The following is a 19,980-nucleotide window of genomic DNA, read 5'->3' as shown; positions in this document are numbered from 1 at the left end:
GGGGCCCCTCACTCTTCAGGGAGGCCCTTCCCAGCCGAGGTGTCCTCCTGAGAAAGAGACACATCGACTGAGAGACACATCGACTGAGAGACACATCGACTGCCTGCCACCCACACGACCCACACAACCCCAACCAGGGCCGGGGACAAACCGCAACCGAGGTCCGTGCTGTAGTGGGAACCGAACCCGGGTCTCTCTGGTCCACAGGCCAACGCTCTAACCGCTGAGCCACACCGGCCAGGGCAAAAAAATAACATATATTTTTTAAAAGTTGTTTTTAAATCCTCACTCGAGGATATGTGTTTATTGACTTCAGGGAGAGAGGAAGGGAGAGAGACAGAGACAGAGAGACGATGTGAAAGAGACACGGAGCCTTTCCCTTCGGAAGGGGGCCCACCTGCGGCCAGGCCTGGGCCTTGCCTGCCCCGCCCACAGCTCAGGAGGGAGCCACGCCCACACAGAAAGGGTGGATGGCTAATGCAGACCATTATATAAACGAATGCATGTGCTCCCACACTCACGCTTGCTTACACCCCTCCCCTGGTTCAACGAGAGAGGTAAGGAGAAACAGCGCCATTTCGAGCCCCTTCCACACTCCTTGTATCAGGAGTTTCCTTGTTCTTGTTTTCTAAGGTCTTTTGCTCTCGTTTTATGGTTTCTTGCTCATAAACATTTTTAGAAAATCTAACGATTGGTGGGGAAGATGGAGACACTTGGATTAAACCTTCATGTTTAGAAGCAAAGTGCAGCTTCCAAATGGCAGACGATTGGCCGTTTTACTGCTTTGAGGGAAAGATTGATTTTTTTTTTTTTTTTTTTATTCTCACCCGAGGACATTTTTCCATTTCTTGTTCAGGTAGACTGGGAGGGAGAGAGAGGAACAGAGAGAGAGAGAGAAACATCGATGTGAAAGGGACACATCGAGTGGTTGCCACCCGCACGAGCGACCAGGGCCGGGGACAAACTGCAACCGAGGTACATGCCCTTAGCGGGAACCGAACCCGGTTCTCTCAGGACCGCAGGCCGACACTCTAACCGCTGAACCAAACCGGCCAGGGCAGGAAAGATTGATTTTTGGTTTGTACAAAAATAAAATTTCTCCCACTCATTTCTCCTTTCTGCTCTATGTGCCTCGTCTCCAGGGACACTGAACTGACCGAGGCCCGGGGGGAAGGTAGCAGCTCTTCCAACCTAGTGACCTTGGGAACACGTCCCCTCCCCCTACTCTCTGGCAAATACAGGAAATGGTGAAAGCCAGTCAACAGTACGTCTTTGGGGTTATTCTCTTTCTTCGAATGTTATCAATATTCACAAGGGGGAGATGCCTTCATCTTGATCACAAATGTCCTTCTATTCGCACCAAGCGCTGGGCGCAGGTGCAGGGACACATGGCCGGTCTTCCCCTGCAGCAAGTAGCAAGGCTTTGGGTGTGGTGACCAGCAGGCTGCCCCGCCCCCCGCTGTCAAACCAGCCGCGAGACCTCAGTTCTTGTCTTGGTAAAGGAAGGATTTCAGTCGAGAGACAAAGTGTAGCAAAGTAGGAAGGACGTGTTGGCCGCAGCAAACACGCTCAGGACGGTGACACGAGGAAGGTGTGGGAGAAGCAGCAGGAGCCCTGGGCTGGCCGGGCCGGGCTGCTCTGGCTACTGGGGGTCAGATCACAGGGGACCCTGTGGATAGGCTGCTGCTGCCCACTGGTCCCCTGGTTGGGAGCTTCATGGGGACCCTAGAGGGACGAAGGGGGAGGGAATGGCACGGGCGGGGTGGGGCTCCCCCGGGGAGAGTGCGCTGGGCCCGCAGCCTGAGCGTCTCCCTCTCTCACAGGTGGGACTCAGGGGTCCCAGGGGAGGGTCTCAGTAGAACACTCATCGGCTCTCCAGGTGTGCTCTGTCAGGGTCCTGGTCCCCAGGGATGGTCGGCCCAGGGCAGGGGGTCCTTAGTCATCACAGCTGGTCCTCGGGCAGCCCCAGCTCACTCGTCCGGTTTGGCTGCTTTTCTGGGCCTGGAGCTGAAGTAAACTGAGACCTGGATGTTATCTTCAGGGAGGAAAAGTCAGGAGGCCCGAACGCATGACCAGCGATATGCAGGGAGGAAATGGTCACCCTGGGCTCAGGGTCTCGTTTTCCGGTTTTGCCCCTTGCGGGGACCGGGCTCTCTGCCCTGGAGTCCCTGTGCCTGGCCCACCGTCGTCCTCTGCTCGCATCTAACCGCCCAGAACAAAACCAAAGAGCTTGTTCATCTGTCAAAAGACACATGGTCTGTGTGTGTTTTAAAAGTTGAGCAATAAATTGTTCCCTTTGGAATTAACTGAGATCTAAGATCCACCATAGGTGGAGGAGATTGAATCACATAATGTTCACACAGATGAACAGCAATTAACGCTACAGTCTTTTGAGAAGTTTATCATTTTTTTCAAAAAGCAACTTCAAGAAAAGAAAAGCAAAAAGGAAGTTTTTAAAGCTATAGAAACAATATAGTTAACAATATCATGAGGCCTCCGGTTCTTGTACTTTGGGTGTTTTCCGAGGACTTAATATCCTGCAGGGCTTCTGACTTCAGTGAGTCGGAGCTACTGTTGGTTTTCCCCAAACTTAGAGACCTCCCCGGAAGAACTGTTTCATCCCAACACCAACCCTACAGCCCTAACTGAAGGTCCCCCTCCTCGTGTCCTGGGAGAAGGGAGAGGAGCTGTCTGCTCCTGAGTTGTCTGGTCTTTCCTCCTCCACCCTTCCCCTGGCTCCAAAGTGGGTGTCCTCTGCATGGTGCGTCACCCCCTTGTCTTAGCACAGCTCTTCCAAGACTCAGGCCAAGACCTCGCTGAGTCACCGCCTGGGATGCTCCACCACAGTCCTTCCCTGAATGGTGCCCCCCACCCTCCGAAGTTTTGAGTTGTCAAGTCTTGGATCTTCTCCCAGCATTTTGCCATTAAAATGACTACACGTCTCTAAACTCATTTCTAAGCTTGTTTTCCCAGGAAAGGAAATTCTGGTTAGCTTATCTGACATCAAGAATCTCCTGAACCCGCCTGGCCCGTGTGACTCAGTGGACTGTGCGTCATCCCACAGACTGAGAGGTCCGGGCCTGGTTCCCAGCCAGGGCACACGCCCGGTGTGGGCTCAATCCCTAGCAGGGGCGTGCAGGACGCAGCCGATCCATGTTAACCTCTCACCTCAATGTTTCTCTCTCTCTCTCTAAAAAAGATCAATTAAAAAAAAACATTCATGTGTCAGAAGACATAATATTATTAAAATAAAATTATCCCAAATTGATTCACACATGCAACACAACCCCTATCAAAGCCACAGCTAGCTCTTTTCCCAAAAATAAGATCATTCTGAAATGCATTTGGAAATGCAAGGCGCCCAGAATAGCCCAATCCAGCTTGAAAAGGGGCAGTTGGAAGAACTTCTCCTTCCCACTTTGCAAACCAACCACAAAGCCACGGTAATCGAGACTGTGTGCCACGCCTCAAGGGGGGACGCTCAGATCAGTGGGATGGATCAAGAGTTCGAGAACAAACCCTCACGAGCATGCCCAGTTGATCTTCAACAAGAGTGTCAAAGCCATCTGATGAGGAAAGGATCATCCTTTCAACAAATAGTGCTGGCAAGCCTGGTGTCCACCGCAAGAAGAATACATTTTGACCCCTTGCCATCCACAAAAGTTCATTCAAAATGTATCACAGATCTCAGTGAACAGGTAGAACTATAAAACTCAGGAGAAAACATAGGAGTCAATCTTTGTGACTGAGTTTGGTGATGGTTTCTCAGTCAACACCAAAGGCACAGGGGATGGCCCGGCCGGTGTGGCTCCGTGGATGGAGCTCATCTCATGGACTGAGAGGTCCCAGTTCAAGTCCCGGTCAGGGCACAGGCCCAGGTTGCGGGCTCGATCCGCAATAGGGGGTGTGCAGGAGGCAGCCAATCAATGTTCCTCTCTCACATCAGTATTTCTCTTATCGATGTTTCTCTCTCATTGATGTTTCTCTTTTTCCCTTCCTCTCTCTATTAAAAAAATAAATAAAGGCACAAAGGATAAAACAAAAATATGAATAAATCAAACTACATCAAAATAATGTTTTGCTGCAAGTAATTCATCAAGAAAGGAAAGACAAACCACACAGGGGGAGAAAGTATTTACAAGTCATACATCTGATTAGGGACTTGTGTCCAGAATTTATAAAGACTCGGGTTATCATATGATCCAGCAATTCTACCTAATTCCACCCGAGAGAAATGAAAACCTATGTCTACACAAAAACACACAGATAAATGTCCACAGCAAAATTTTTTCATAATAGCCAAAAAAGTGGAAATAACTCAAATGCCCAAAGAATGGAATGCTATTTGGCAATAAAAAGGAATGAAGTCCTGACGGACAAACTCTGAAACCCTCATGGGAGTGAAATAACTTAGTCACTAACAACACGTATGACCTCATTTACATGAAATGTGCACACAGGCAAATCTACAGACAGAAAATCGATCAGTGATCCGGGGGCTGGGGATAGAGGAGGAGAAAGAGAAGTAACAGCTAATGGGTACAGTATTTCTTACAGGGGACAAACACATTTTAAATTTCTATTGTAGGGATTGTTGCAAAAACCTAAATATACTAAATATATTAAAAACACATTGAGTTGTACATTTTATTTATTTATTTATTTATTTTTATTTCTTCAAATTCTTTTTTTATTTATTTATTTTTAATTAATTTATTTATTTTTGTTACAGATGTTTCTCCTTTTTCCCTCATTGATTCCCCCCTCCCCCTCCCTCCCCACCCTGTCCCCAGTTTTGTTGTCCATGTCCATTGGTCATGCACACATGCATATAAGTTCTGTGGTTTATCTCTCTCCACCACCCCTCTTCTGAGGGTTGTCAGTCTGTACCCCACTTCCATGTCTCTGGGACTACCCCATTCCTCAAACTGTTATATTCATTATATTCCACAAATAAGTGAGATCATATGATACTTGTCTTTCTCTGTTTGGCTTGTTTCACTTAGGATAACACTTTTCAGGTCCCTCCATGTCATCTCAAAGGATAAGAGATCTTTCTTTCTTACAGCTACATAGTACTCCATTGTGTATTATCAAACAACAAGTGTTGGCGAGGGTGTGGAGAAAAGGGGACTCTAATACATTGCTGGTGGGAATGCAGACTGGTGCAACCACTATGGAAAACACTATGGTGTTTCCTCAAAAAATTAGAAATGGAACTGCCATTTGACCCAGTGATCCCACTTCTAGGAATATACCCTAAGAAGCCTGAAACACCAATCAGAAAGAATATGTGTGCCCCCATGTTCATAGCAGCACTATTTACAATAGCTAAGATCTGGAAACAGCCCAAATGTCCATCAGTAGACGAATGGATAAAAAAGCTGTGGTACATATACACAATGGAGTTGTACATTTTAAATGAGTAAATTGTAAAGTATGTGAGTTACACATCAATAAATCTGTTTTTAAAGGATTTTTTAAAAATATGTTTTTATTGATTTAGAGAGAGAGAGAGAGAAATGTCAACGAGAGAGGACATCGATTGGCCACCTCCTGCATGCCCCCCACTGGGGATCGAGCCCTCACCCTGGACATGTGTCCTGACCGGGAATCGAACCAGCGACCTCTCGGTGCATGGGTTGATGCTCATCCACTGAGCCACACCAGCTCAGAGTTATTATTGCTCACAGAATGTAGTGTCCGTAGTTGCTTAAACCATGGCGTAGCTTGGAAATAATGCATATTCCACACCCTATACCTAAGTGCAATTTCTAATGATTACTCGGCTGCCCACACAAATCCTCGGTAAGTCTGTGGCGTCTCCTTTCCCTCACATCAGTACAATACAAATACATACAAGCGACTGTCATGTCTGATTTGCCTGGCACTCTGTTAGGCAGCTGAAGTAATTGCTGAGAAGAGCCGTTAACTACACAAGTGGAACAGGCGTTTGCCTACAGAAGGCTGTAGGTCTTTAAGTGCCCAGATGACTGAATCAAAGCCCATCACTACCCTAACGAGGCTGATTTCCTGACATTTATGGTCCATTTTAACTATCCTGTTCCATGTAGGTTTGCACTGCAAATGATCTCAGTTTAATTTCAGATGTAAGTGGCACTAAATAGAAACAACCCCGTGAAAATAATATATAGGGTCTCAATAGGTGAATGATCTGACATCCTCTCAAGAGCTGTCCTGGGTGAAAACGACATTCCTTAACATGAGAGTGACATTTTTCAGAGCCAGACGTTAGGTAGTTAGGATGGCAATAAAAACTGTTAACCTGCCCTGGCCGGTTTGGCTCAGTGGTTAGAGCCTCAGCCTGAGGACCAGAGAGGCCTGGGTTCGGTTCCCGCTAAGGGCACGTGCCTCAGTTGCAGTTTGTCCCGCGCCCGTGTGGGAGGCGACCGACCACTCGATGGGAGATGTGTCTCTCCCATATCAATGTTTCCCTCTCTCTGCCTCCCTCTCTCCCTCCGTTCTCTCTGAAGATAAATGAAAAAAGTATCCTCGAGCAAGGATAATAAAATAAAAATGTTTTTAAAAAGTTAGAAAAAATGTAGAACTTTTAAACGGCATTTTGAATAGGCCCGTGGTGACGTTAGAAGAATGCAGAGCTCCAAGGTGGCGGGATGTGCATGAAACGTTCCTTCCCCTCTCGGGGCACCTGTTCCCAGAGGGACGTGTGTGCCACCAGGACGCCTCCAGGCCTGGCGCCTGTCCTCCCCTCACTCCGTCCGAGGGCCCTCGAGGTGGGGACTCACTGGGAAGTAAGGCCTGGACTCCCTCCCTGTGTCTGGACTTCGTTCCCGCGGTGCCCACCAGTGCTGGGACTGTCCCCGGCACCTGGGAAGAAGCTGTCTGGGCTTCCTTCGGACCAAGGCTCCGGAACACGCTGCGAACAGGGCACCCCTTCTGCTCTCCAGATGGCCACGCCCACACTTCTGACCACTCCCCCCCCCCCCCCGAGTCGTGCTGGTTCTCCTCTTGGACAGCTGCCTCCAGGTGGGGACGCGAGAGAGCAGCGGGCACGTCCCCGAGAGCCAGCCTGAAGGGGCACACCTTGCCGGCTTCCAGACCTCCCGGCCCCAGGGCAAGGACCAGCGCAGTGTGGGAGGGGCAAGGACAGGGCCAGCCCACAGCAAGCTGGGAACCATGGGCCCGTCCTCTAACCCCAGGAACTAGACCCTGCCAACAACCTGACTGAGCTCGAAGATGGAGTCTTCCCTGAGCCCCTCCGCACCGTCCAGACAACACCCGGAGCAGAGGACCCAGCTGAGCCCACCCCGACTTCTGACCCACACAGTGTGAGATGGTCAATGTGTGTTGTTCCAAGCCACCAAGGTTAAGGTAAGTTGTTCTGGCGATGACAGAAAATTAACGCAAACGGGTGACACCTGTTGTTGCCCAGGTACCAGGCACTGCGTCAAGCACTTGTGACGCACCCCTCATTCAGCCCTCACATGGCTGTCACCCCAGTTTCCAAGCTGAGGAGTGAGCCCACTCGCAGGCCCGGGTCCCCCAGCAGGCCCGTCCCGGCCGGCCCAGAGAGGACGCCGCCCAGCTGGCCTGGCTCAGAGCCGGGCCCATCGCTGCACGGGGGCAGTTGCTGCTAGTCAGTAATAATGTGTGCAGAGAATCCAAGTGTCAGCACACCAGACACACATCCTCGTGCACTCCATATGTATATACGTTCCTGAAAGAAAATACACCAACATGGTCATAGTAGTATCTTTGGCTGGTAGGGTTAGCACTGTTGTTACTTCGGACTGCTTTTCTGTTTGAATTACTTTACAATGAGTATGTATTACTTACATAAAATTTTAATTTTGTGAAAATTTTTTAGTTAAAATATGAAGATGAAAACTAATTAACTATGAAGACTCTAACTAGGGTACCAAGCATTTCCTTCATCGTATTCCCAGAGGTTCCCACACTCAGAGACTCACCACCTCCCCAGGACGGCAGCTCCGTGCTGAGGGTCCCAGGGGCAGCCCAGGACTGCCCGGGCCTCTCGGAGGAGGCCAGGCCCTGGTGCAGGCTCCCAGGGGTGCACTTCTCCTGTCTTTCCCTCAGGCTTCCTTCCCTGCATTGCTGAGACCAACAGCCTCCGCGGCAGACACTGTGAGTCGGATGATGCAAGCGCCTTTCACAACGCTCTTCTCTCCTGCCCACCTCTCACCAGGATGGTCAGAAGAGTGAGAACCTGGCACCCAGACTCCCTCGCAAGTGGGGGTAACTTTGTGACTCAGGAAGTCCAGCTAGGGGTTTGCTGGGAGAGCCTCATGCTTCCCTAATCAAAGCAACAAAGGTAGCCTGCGAAGCCCCATCCTCCTTCCTTCTTCCCATTTCGAATGCAGACGTGATGTCTGGACAACAGCAGCCATCTTGTGATCGTGAAACACTGTGCATGAGGACAAAGGACTAACTGGTTAGTGGCAGGAGGAAAGCAAAGAGATGAAATCTGGCTCATTGATGGCATCATTAGCAGCTGACCCAAATGGCAGCAACTCCTATCTCAACTTAACTATTATGTATTCAAAATGAAACCTCATTTTAAAACTCAGAGGAGAATATATGGCAGTGCAATGGTATTTAAAGAATTAAAAATTATTTGGAGCTAAATGTAAGAAGAAACATTGGCTGGGTGATCCCCTGGGTTAAATGACTGAGCAGAACCTGTTAATCTCACTGTGACCGCCTTGAAGATGCTACAGGGCGCAATCCGTGTCGCAAGTGGTAAGCATGGGGTCTCAGCTCCAGCGCACAGGCTCTATGGGACGTGGCAAAATCAGGTGTGAAGGCAGCTACGCGTGGAAAACACCCACAAACTGGTTTCCCCAAGTTACTCCTGCTCCCACCATCCTCCGATCCTGGTCCCAAGAAAGTCCTTTCCTATTCCGGGCACCGGCCCCGGGACACATGCGACCAAGGATGGACGTTACATCAGTGACTCCTGGGACCGCAGGTCAGCATGGCTCCTTTGTGGGTGGCCTGCTCCCTCTGGCACAGCGGGGCTCTGCCATCCCCATACGTCCTCATGAGACTGCCTCAGAAAACCAGGGCTCTAATGATCACATCATGTCTCACGTGGAGAGAATATTTACTACCAGGAATCAGGATGTCTCTGTGGCCAGATCATGTTGATCGTGACAAAGTTATTTCTAATTCATTTACTCAAAACAGCAAAACATATGCAATATGTTTTCACATTCCCTTTTCCCAGGGGAACTCCCCAAATTCACGCTCTCACCTACTCTCCGCTCTCCGTCTTCCTGGAAGTGATACCATACTAAAGAAATATCCGGTAAAATTACCATTATTCATTATAGCAGTTGCTTTTGATGTTCTCTGTAGATGTTACTATACTTTTATTGCGCACAATAATCGTTCCCCTTGTTTTTTCCTTTACGTGAGCCGTGTTCTCACAGAGACTGTTCATGTACTCAGTTCTCCGGGGTTCGTCTGTATATATGCGTTCGCCATATATGAAGTTGATTTGGATCTGATTTCCAAGACTCACACTGGAAATTTTTCCCTGGCTTTTTTATTTTTGTCTGGAATTTTGTAAAATGATTCAAACCAAGACAAGGGTTTGAAGAACATCTATATGAGGACACCCATTTTATCCGGTAAATTCTCAGACATCTCACGAGGGGACAGCATCTCACTCCTGCGTATTTCACAGGAGGCCTGAAAGCAGACCCCAAACCCCTTGTGTCGGCTCCCTCGGCTTTCATGCTGGACAGTCGAGCTGAAGTGGTTCCCTGGTGTTTACCCCGTCAGTTTCGAATCCCACTCCATGCCCCTCCTCAGACAGCGAAGCCTTACTTTACTGAATTCATTTGGCCGGAAGGGCCCCCTCTGCACCCTCAAGTGCTTAGACGAAGACACACTTGCTGACGAGTTCTCCCCGAGTACCCCTGCCCGGCAGCGCCCAGAGCCCACCCCAGGCCGCCACTGCAATGCTCCCCAGGTGAGCCACCCCCCTTGCGTGGCCTGACGCACCACACACAGACCGACGTCTCCCGGCTGCAACTTCCCCCCTGAACCCCGCAGTCAAGTCTCGAGGAGTCTGGGCATCTGGGGCGGTCATTCCGCCTCCACAGCCGCCTTGGCTAAACGGGCTGCTCACCTACCTCGGCCAATAGTCTTCAAGTGGGTTCTTTGCTCCCACCCTTGTTCTCCAGGCCCGCCCCCTACAACTCTCCCAAAAAACCCAGAATACTCCGTTGAAAACGGAAGCCTGGTCATGTGAGCCCTCAGCTGGAAACCTCCAATGGCCTTCCATTTCAGAACAAGGTCCTCGTGGCCCTGGCCAGGGAGCTAGGTTGGTTAGAACTTCATCGGATAAGCCAAAGCTGGTTTGATCCCAGGTCAGGGCACACACAGGAATCAACCAATGAACGCATCAACACGTGGAACAGCAGATCGCTGTTTCTCTCTCTCTCTCTCTCAAATCAATTTTTAAAAAAGTCCTCGGCAAGGCCTAGAGGGGCTGTTTCTTCTACACAATTTCCCCTCCATTCACTCCATTCTAGCCACACCAGCCTCCTTGTTTTTCTCCAAAAGACACATCCTACACACACACACCCTACACACACCCCCTACACACATCCTACACACACACACCCTACACACACCCTATACATACACACCCTACACACACACATCCTACACACACACACACACACACACTACACACACACACACACACACACATACACACACACACACACACACCCTACACACACACTTTGAAGACTTACTGTCTGGCTTCCTCAGGTCACTTCTCAATGTCACCTTATCAGGAGAGCTTCCCCGACAGACCCCGTGTCTAAGTGCGTCACTTGGACGTCCCAGCCTCCAGGCCTGAGATACAGGAATGTTTGTTGTGTAAACCACCAGTCTCTGGTATTTTGCATTTTTCTCTAGTAGCCTCAGCTAAGACACACTATCCTTACTCCCCTTCTCGGCATTTAGATATTCGTTCAGTAGTTGTCCCTTCCCAGGGACAGGATCCATGAGGGCAAGGTCTTTCTGTTTTGTTCTTTTGTTTTCTTGGCATTCATCTGTAGTAGCAAGTCTCAGAAACATTCAATAAATGCCTGTTGAATGGATGAACCTAATCTTTTTTTTTTTTTTTATCCTCACCCGAGAACATTTTTGCATTTATCTTTAGATACAGTGGGAGGGAGAAAGGGAGGAAGAGAGAGAAACATCGATGTGAGAGAGACACATCGACTGATTGCCACCCACAAGACCCCAACCTGGGCCAGGGACAAACTGCAACCGAAGTACGTGCCCTTAGTGGGAACCAAACCCGGGACTCTCTGGTCCGTGGTCCGATGCTCTAACTGCTGAACTAAACTGGCCAGGGCCAATTTATGCCACTGGATCACAGGAGAGCTGCTCCCCACAACTCCCTGCCCCCCAGAAATGGGAGACACTAAAGCAGTAGAGTTACCAGTGACTGACAGCAATTATAAGTCTGTAATTTGAATGGCAGTTAGAACTGCAATTTTGTTTAAATCTTGGCATAAGACAAACAGAAAAAAAACAAACAAAAGTTTTTAACTTTTCAATCATTGAAGCTAATGCATTATAAAAATACTAACCAGGGAGTGAAGAAGAAAATAACTTTTGACAAGCTGATTGTTTCTTGCTTCTTGGGATTAGTTAAGAATTTTTGTTTTGTTTTTATTTTTTCTAGTCCTGAATGTGTTGACTTCATATTTGAGCTGATAAGAATTCTGAGCCGGCCCTGGCTGGTTTGGCTCAGCGGTAGAGTATCGCCCTGAGGACCAAAGAGTCTCGGGTTTGATTCCGATCAAGGGCACATACCTCAGTTGCAATTCGTCCTGACCCTGGTCAGGTCCTGCGGGAGGCAACCAATCGATGTGTTTCTCTCACATTGACGTTTCTGTCTCTCTTTCCCCAACTCTATCTGAAGATAAAAGTGGAAAAAAGTATCCTTGGATGAGGATTAAAAAAAAAAGAATTCTGAGCCGTCCAGTGTATATTTTAACTCATTTGTTAGACAAAATATGAGAAAATGTAGTCTGTTTTTTGCTTTCTGAATGGCTGTTGAAATACAGAGAACAGCACCCAGGACAAACTGGAGCAGCAGGTTCTGCCCCTGCATGCTCTCCTGTCACCTGGTCCCTGCACCCAGCAGGGCAGGGCACTGGCCCAGGCGGAGCCCTGGTCCAACAAGTCGCCCTCATGTTAAGAACCAGATTACATTGCTACTCACATACCTTCACAACAGAGAAGAAAAAGGACCCCCCACGAAAGGGATGAGAAGAGAAGTCGAAATGAAGGCACTATATAGAACGTGGAAGCTTTCCTGAGGAGGTCAAGCCAAAACATACACACAAGTGAAGGTGCACCCCAGTTCTACCCGTGGAATTCAAATAGGTAGTTTTACTTCTGCCAAATGTCCACACTTTGTTTCTGACCATAAACAGGAAAACTGTTCTATGTGGGTTAGGCCACTTTCTAAAAACAACTTCTGTGTCTCACGAACAAAGTTTGCTTTTTGTGTAGTTATTCTGTTTAGACACAACTGGATATAGAATTAACATGAACATTTACCACAAATCTGACAAAATGATACGCATGATTATTACAAACAAACGTTTTTTAGCACCTACTTGGTCGACAGCTCTGAGCACCCACATGTTCCTTGCCTCGCTGTCCGCTGTCCCGCAGGTGTTCAGCCTACCTCTCCTCTGCTCTGTTCTGGCAGCTAGAATAAAAGTTTTCAGTCGTCTCAGAGTTAAGTGTCCTTCCAGGGCCAGGCGAGGCGGAGTGATGAGGTGTTCCCCCCGGAGCCTGGGTGACCAGTGAGAGGGACGGGACTCCCCAGCGTGCTTCTCGTTGTAGACATGACGTCTCCTTCCCCTCTTACAAAGCCGGGCGTTTTATAGTTATAAAACAACTAAGTGGTCTCTAAGTTCCTTATGGCTCCAAAAGTACCTCATTTAAAGCTGCTGAAACTATTACCTTGACAGCGGTACACGCGCGTGTGTTTATACACACAATACCTGCACACGCAGTTTTGCGGTGAAAAGGGTATTTGTACCAGAACTGTACAGTGCGTCAGTAATGAGATTTGCTCTTGGGGAAAAATCAGGTTCGGGTGGCCCTGGCCCTGCAGGGGGGTCTGGGAAGCCCTGTGCAAAAACAGCCCCAGCGACTCCGGCTTAGTCTCGGCGCTTCCATAAGAACACGCGCAATGTTTTTGCGGGGCGGAGGGAATCACACGTCAGCTCAGCTGGGGACCCAGCGGAATTTGTAACCCCCGTTGGCCGTCCGAATGGTGAAGGCTTTGCCCTGCGGGAAAGCCAGGGTGCGGATGGTGCTGTGGCTGCGGATGGGGGTGCAGAAGGCGCCGTCCTCCTCCAGCTCCCCCTGGCTCAGGTCGAGCGCGCCCGGGCTGCAGTGCGTGTGCAGCCCCCGGAAGGCACCGTGCAGGCCCCCAGGCCCCGGAGCCGGGCTCGCTGCCTCCGGCTGCAGGCGGAGCCGCTTGGGGTCGTGGCTCTGCAAGGCTTCGTCGCAGCTCTCGGAAATGTCCCTCAGGATGGCGTCCACTCGCGCGCAGTCCTGCCCCGCAGCGCCCAGCAACTCCTCCAGACTCCGTTTGGCAGTGGCCTTGAGCAGGCGGGGCTCGGCGGCCGCCTCGCCATCCCCGGCCTGGGTGATCATCAGCTTCTACAAAAGACGGGAAGGGCGCCGCCTGGGGCCAGCCGCACCCGCGCTGCGGGCGCGCAGTCCCGGGCGCACTTGGAGCGGCGCCCCAGGCAAGGACTCCGCCGCTCCGTTCCCACCCGCCAGGGCCCAACGCCAGAAGCGGGCCGGTGTACGGGTCCTTTCCGACTGCCCGCCGCGTCCCACACCCGCGCCCGCTTACGTCCAGCACGGAGGCCAGGTGCCGGGTCCGACTGGCGAGTTCCTTCAGCCGCACGTTGCGCTCCTTGAGCGACGCGATCTCCTCCTGTTTCTGGGTCAGTGTCGCGTGCAGCTGCGGAGATTGAACCCTGAGAGGCAGGCCCGCTCCAGTGCGCTCTGCGCCAGTTAAACGCAGACCCGACGCCCAATCAGGAACTGGGACCCTAGGGCATTTACGCTGATGGGAAGCAGCCTTTTCTCCACTAACCCTCCGCAGGGCGAACAGTGCTGACCTGGGCAGCGGGCCCAGATCTAGGTTCTGCTCCGGAGCTCAGCTTCCTATGCCCCGTTTCCTTACCTGCAAAGCGGGGCTAGTGACAGTGTCTAGCTCAAATGACGAATATCAAATGGGAGGAGAACGTGAATTGGGAAGCACAATGCCAGGCATATGGAAAGCCCTCAATAGATACTAGTGGCCCTACAGAAACCTGGCCGAGTCAGGCTGTTCCCACTCAGTGAAGCTGAAAACTGAGGTAGAGCTAGCCCCTGGACCAAGAGCAGCCAGGTGAGCCACGCGTGGGTCCAACGGTTCCCACCTTGGCGGGGCATAGTCCTGCTCCTGGAGTTCCACACCCTGTCCCCACCCCAGGATCGCTGGCGGCCAGCCCAAGGTCCCTACTTGGTTGTTCTCAACCAGCGCGTCGCCCAGCGCCCTCTGGTTCTGGTCGGCCACCTCCCTCCAGTACTGCTCCGATGGGGGCACGTCCGCAGGGCGTGGCGGCAGCGGTGGCGGAGACTGCAGGGTTTGTGGGTCCAGCGGAGGGGAAAGGCAGGGCCCGAATGACAGTGTGTCCAGTGTGTCGCAAGGAGAGAAGGGGAAGTCTCCGCCGTCCAGAGGAGGTAACATCACCGAGGATGAGTCTGAGGGAGAGCAGGAGCTGGATTTGCAGCCTCAGGCACAAGGTGTCAACCGATGCAGGGTAGGTGGAGACTTGTCTTCAGTACAGCAGCCCTCGCTCCGCAATCCCTAGCACTCCCGGGTCCTTCCGGATACCCGTACGTACACAGCAGGTGCTCAGCATATGCTCTGGAGTTGATCTTACTGACTCCCACGGGCCGGGGCCAACCTGCCTGATGTCTCACACACGTCCGCAGCTCTGCACAGTCTTGTCACCTCTCCCGAACTCCTCATGGAGCAGGGCCCCCTCCCAGAACGCACCCGCGAAAACAGAAAGCGCTATAGACCTTGCGATTCATCTCCACTGGAAGGCTGGGGGTCTCCTGACTATCGAAGAGCCTGACCCTTTGATGAGTTGCAGGCGACAGGACCCTGAACTCTGAACTAGTCCGGATGGGGTGGGGACACCGCCGCCGTTATGGAACTGCGGGGAGACGTCACTTGCCTGCAATGAGATCCTCCACCGTGACTCTGAAATCCTGCAGATCGAAGTCCGCCACCGTGTGCTGGGCCAGGCTCTGAAATAAACCAGAGGTGCAAACGTTAGTGCCGAGTAAGGCAGGCCTGGAACTCTTCCTACACCAACAGCTGCCCTCCGGCCGGGCGGGGGTCTGCAGCCACTCGTGTTTGCGGCTGAGCCTCCCACCTGAACATCAAAGCCCCATTTGAGACGCGGGACCCAGCAGGCTTGCACCGCCATTCCAGAGAGCGGGGCGCAGGACACGGGGTCCAGTCCGCCAGGGTCCTTCAAGGCTCCGCAACCGCGCTGGGCTGTGTCAGGCTGGGTCCCTCCGCGCTCAGGGCAGCCAGCGGCTCGGCACCCCGCCTCTGACGACCGGTACTGTCTGGGTCTCAGTCCCAGTCCCCGTCCCTGCGCCGCCTCATTGGCCGACCCCCAGCCAACCAGCTGCCTGCTGCGCGCTCCTGCTGCGCCCTCCCAACCTCAGTGCGACCCGCGTCGGAGCGCCTGGGAGCTTTCGCTCTAGACGCAGGAACTCTGTGTGAGCGAGCGCTCGGTCTTTCCTCCCGGGACCCCCCACCCCCACCCCTCTCCCGCAGGCTCATATAGGGCAGTGACTTGAGGCTGTGTTTCCCGCCAAGGCTGGGTCACAGCTGGACTACCTCTCCTCGCAAAGACGGGGAAAGGGTAGGCTGTGATCTGAGGACCACAGATGCCCTGGCAAGTGCTTCCTTTCAGCACACTGCAGGCGGGGTCGCGACTTCTTTTGTTTTCTAAAAAGTCAGAGTTGACTTTTCCTGTAGAGTGGCTGCATCTCCAGATCCCGAACTGGACTCTGTCCTGGGTCCCTGCGATGTGCCCGGGGCGGGGCCGTCAGGAGCCAGGTGGCCCAGGAACCTGCCTATCCCCTTAATTCCCGCACGTTTAGAGTTGACAAAACGCTTCACACAGAGTCTCTCAGTTAATTCTCACACCGAAGTGGGAAGCAGGCAGGGCCCAGGAGGTGAGGACGACTCCTCTGATGCAGAACCTGAAGCTCAGAGGAACCGAATTGCCCAAAGTCACCCAGCTCTGAAGCAGTGGAGTTCCTCCCAGAATGCTGGTGCCTATGCCAATCCTCCTCCTCCACACCTCAGTGCCCTGGCTTCATTTGTCTTTTAGGAAGCCTGGTTTCCAGCGCAGACACCCCGGAAAGAGGGGTCTCCAGGGGCATGTGTGGTGGGTGCCTCCAGTCTGCTTGCCAAAACACCTATTCTACTGACTGCGCTAGTATTGACTGATAGATTCTTTTGTATCAGTCCCGAGCTTCTTAAAGCCCTTCTTCATGCTGTTCAGATATTTGTGAGAAGAGGAAGTGATTCTGACACTGACTTCGAAGAGCCAGCTTTTCTCGGGGAGGAGAGCTTCAACCAGGGGGCCCTGGCACCAGCGAGGAGCTGAGGAATCTGAGGCACAGGTGTGGCCCTGGTTGAAGGAGCCAGGAAGGAGATGTATTTTCCAAGGGCAGCCAGGTCTTCCTCTCGGTAGAGATGGTAGAGAAGTCCTGCATGTGAGGAGCCTGGACGCCACCTCCGGACCTGGGGCCTAGGAAATACCTTCTCGGTGCTGGCCCGGTCTCACTGGCTCTGGGCAGGGGGAAGGCTGGGAAATGTGACTGAGTGTGGACTAGTCAGAGGTCTCCCCAGGGGACCTTCCCTCAGGGTCCCTCTCCCTTTGCAGCAGCTCTGTCTTCACCAGGAGAAGTCCTGGACCTCTTGGGCCATCTTTTGTGAGCTCGGTCCCCAAAATTTTGAACCCTACCTTCCCAGTTAGAAAAAAATCTGGCATTTCTCCCACTACAGCAGCAGCCCCCAAAAATGACTAACACAGAACATGATGTCAAATTTAACTTCTGTGTACATAAGCAAACATTCTGCACCAGCCTACTTGGTTTTCGTTACTTGCAAAATAAATACATTGGAATGAGGAAGTGTGTAGTAGACTCTGGGCCACTTGAAAGATGCTCAGACTTTGTCTTTCCTTATTTGAACATCCAGATTTAAAAACAATGATAGAAAGGCCTCCAGAGGGCCGTGCCCACTCTCACCTTTTGCCTTGACAATCTCTGCTCTCAGTGGCCAGTTCTAAGGGGCACTCAGAGGAGGCCCTAGGAAGCTTTATTCCACCACCGACTCTAGTTGTGGAAGGTGGTCATATCTTCTAAAGAGTTCTGTGCTGCCCTGGCTGGTTTGGCTCAGCAGTTAGAGTGTTGGCCTGCAGTCCAGAGAGACCTGGGTTCGGTTCCCGCTAAGGGCATGTAACTCGGTTGCAGTTTGTCCCCGGCCCTGTGCGGGGGCAGCCACTCGATGTGTCCCTTTCACGTCGATGTTTCTCTCTCTCTCTCTCTCTCCTTCACCCTCTCACTCTATCTGAACAAAAAAACGAAAAAGTGTCCTCAGGTGAGGATAAAAATAAAATAAAGAGTTCTGTGCTGGGACTGTCCCCTTGGACCTCATATCCCAGCACCTGCTGCCAGGAAGCTGGGACTGGCATCCTTCCATGTTGCTTTTAGCTAAGACCTCCTGTCCTGCTGGGCACTTCATATCCTGTGATGAGCAGGCTCTGGCCTCCCAGACAGCAGTGCTGGGACGTTCTACCACCTGCCTGGGGACAGTGAGCCCTGGCAAGCAGTGCAGTGGGATGGAAATAAAGAAAATAAGTTTTGGGGGGAGAAGAAAAAAGTCAAATGCCTTTTTGTCCCTTGAGGGTAAGTTATGTGAGCCTTTGGTGGGGGGTGAGAAGTGCCCAACTGCTGCAGGGCCACATCTGCAGAGAGGAACGTCTGCAGATTTCTCCCAGAGTCCTTTGTTCCTCCTCCAGCTTCTCCCGAAGTAAACTCTCGCCTTTTCCAGTCTCGATCCAGGAGTCATCCTCCGAGGTCCACACTCCTTACATACCCAGGAATGAGAATGGTTAATGAAAGGCCGGGGAGGGGACCTTGGGGGACAGACAAGACCTGTCAGATGCCCACCGAGCAGCTGTGCTCCTCCTTGGGCCCCAGCCCCTCGGTGTGCAGTCACCACTCTGCCTTGTCCAGGCTCCAGGACACGGACGGGAGGAAGGACAGCAGACCGGTCAGACTGGGGAGCCCTCCAGGTGAGCCCCCTGCCCAAGTGCTCAGAACAGCCCTGAGAAGCGGTTGTCAAGACACACCAGTCGGAAGGGAGAATCTGGTCGTCAGGGCTCAGATTCCGGCCCCACGTCCCCCGCTAGCCAGAGGGAGGTGCCTGCGCTTCCCACGGGCGAGGGGCCTTTTCGGAAACGAACCGGGCTACTCGAGAGTTGGCGCACCACCAACGGTGAGGGGCCCGCTGGGAAGAGGAGGTACCTGTGAGGTGGCGGAGTCACCGGCAGGCGGCGCGTCGGGCCCGAGGAACGAGCAGTCGGCGAGGTCCTGCAGGTCGATGGTGGTGAGGGCTGCACGGGGAGAAGCGGAGACGCGCACCGGGCGGTGGAGCGTGAGCGGTCCCCCAAGGGCTGGCCGCTGGCATCTCCGCCAGGACGTAGGAAGCCCGGGAAAGCAGCTCTTCCCAGCCCGTGCGCCCCACCTGCCCAGCACAGGGGAACCCGAGGGGTCGCGCGGGGCCACCAGGCTCACCAGGCAGCACAGCGGGCTCGGTGCGCGGGGGGTCCTCGTACACCGACACTGGGCTGGGGCTGCTGCAACCGGAGAAGAACTTCCGCGGAGGGGCGAACTGTGTGGGCACAGAAACGGTGAGTGCGGGTCAGCCCACGGGCCCAAGGCTGCGGACCCCGCCCGGCCTGGCCCGGCCCCACCTTCCTCTCCAGCTTCCCGGGCTTGCCGAGGGGCCGGCCCCGCAGCTCCAGCATCCTGTTGGGGCAGATGTTGTCGAAGGCCCGGCGTCCGGCCGCTGCTCCCTCGCAAGCTTGCATTCTGCCTGCGCGCCGTCCTCGGCCCAGGAGCCCCGCCGACTGCCCGGAGGAGGCGGCCCGGCTACCCAGACCCCGCGCTCCCACGCCCTGCGCTCCCCCGGGCGCTGCGGGCTCAGCAGCCGTCTGGAGGTCCCGGAAGGCGCGTGGCCGGGCGGAGCCGAGGGGCGACTGTGGCGGGCGGAGGGAGGGCCGGGGCAGGGAGGACCGCCCCGCCGCACGGGAGGGGCGGCTCGCGCCGGAGCGCCAGAGGTGGCGCCTTCAGCCCCGGACAATCTGCGCGCCGGCGGAGGCGTTAAACCCAACCCGGCAACGGCTTCCCCCGGGAGCCGGGAGCGCGGGGCCCGGGCCCGCCAGCGCCCTTTTGGCGAGTGTTGGCGCCGCCGCCTCCAGGTCGCGCCAAAAGGAGGGAGGGAGGGTAGGGGCAGAGGGCCCCACCGGTCCCTAACACTGGGTGCCACCTTCCCGCCTTTGGACAGCGGGGATGAAACGTTAAGGATTCGTTTAACCTTTTCTTTCCACCTCAGATGCCGAGCAGGAAATAAACGTGCAGTCTCCAAGCACAGATGCCATCGTTTGCCACGCTCGGTAGGGTATTGTGGGGTGTAGCATCCCAGTGGGAACTCACCGCCCTCCCCCCGCACCCCCCCATCACAGAAGCCTCTTCTCCCAAGGCTCCAAGGGAAGCTCTCCTGGCCTTAACTCACCAACTTACACTTGGTCTCTCTAGGTCTGA

At 53.1% G+C, this 19,980-nt stretch overlaps 1 protein-coding gene across 1 annotated transcript; it reads right to left on the bottom strand.

The window, feature by feature from the left end:
- Nucleotides 1–13,278: 13,278 nt before the first annotated feature.
- Nucleotides 13,279–19,247, bottom strand: MCIDAS (multiciliate differentiation and DNA synthesis associated cell cycle protein). Its single transcript, XM_036280932.1, has 7 exons — nt 19,131–19,247; nt 18,952–19,048; nt 18,682–18,770; nt 15,300–15,372; nt 14,576–14,817; nt 13,919–14,029; nt 13,279–13,719 (listed from the first exon to the last, which is right to left on the bottom strand). The coding sequence occupies exons 1-7, from the start codon at nt 19,245–19,247 to the stop codon at nt 13,279–13,281; spliced, it is 1,170 nt and encodes a 389-aa protein (XP_036136825.1).
- Between the last annotated feature and the right edge of the window lie 733 nt (nt 19,248–19,980).

The sequence above is a fragment of the Molossus molossus genome, unplaced genomic scaffold (assembly GCF_014108415.1).
Source record: "Molossus molossus isolate mMolMol1 unplaced genomic scaffold, mMolMol1.p scaffold_m16_p_3, whole genome shotgun sequence".
In the NCBI taxonomy this organism is placed as follows: domain Eukaryota; kingdom Metazoa; phylum Chordata; class Mammalia; order Chiroptera; family Molossidae; genus Molossus; species Molossus molossus.
This window is presented reverse-complemented; position numbering and strand designations above follow the sequence as displayed.

Excerpts from the sequence above, each read along its gene's own strand:
- MCIDAS (XM_036280932.1), bottom strand. The coding sequence starts at position 19,247 with ATGCAAGCTTGCGAGGGAGCAGCGGCCGGACGCCGGGCCTTCGACAAC. Across the intron at positions 14,818-15,299 it reads GGTGGAGGATCTCATTGCAG|ACTCATCCTCGGTGATGTTA; the intron begins GCAAGTGACGTC and ends GCTCTCCCTCAG. Across the intron at positions 14,030-14,575 it reads CGCTGGTTGAGAACAACCAA|CTGCACGCGACACTGACCCA; the intron begins GTAGGGACCTTG and ends CAATCTCCGCAG.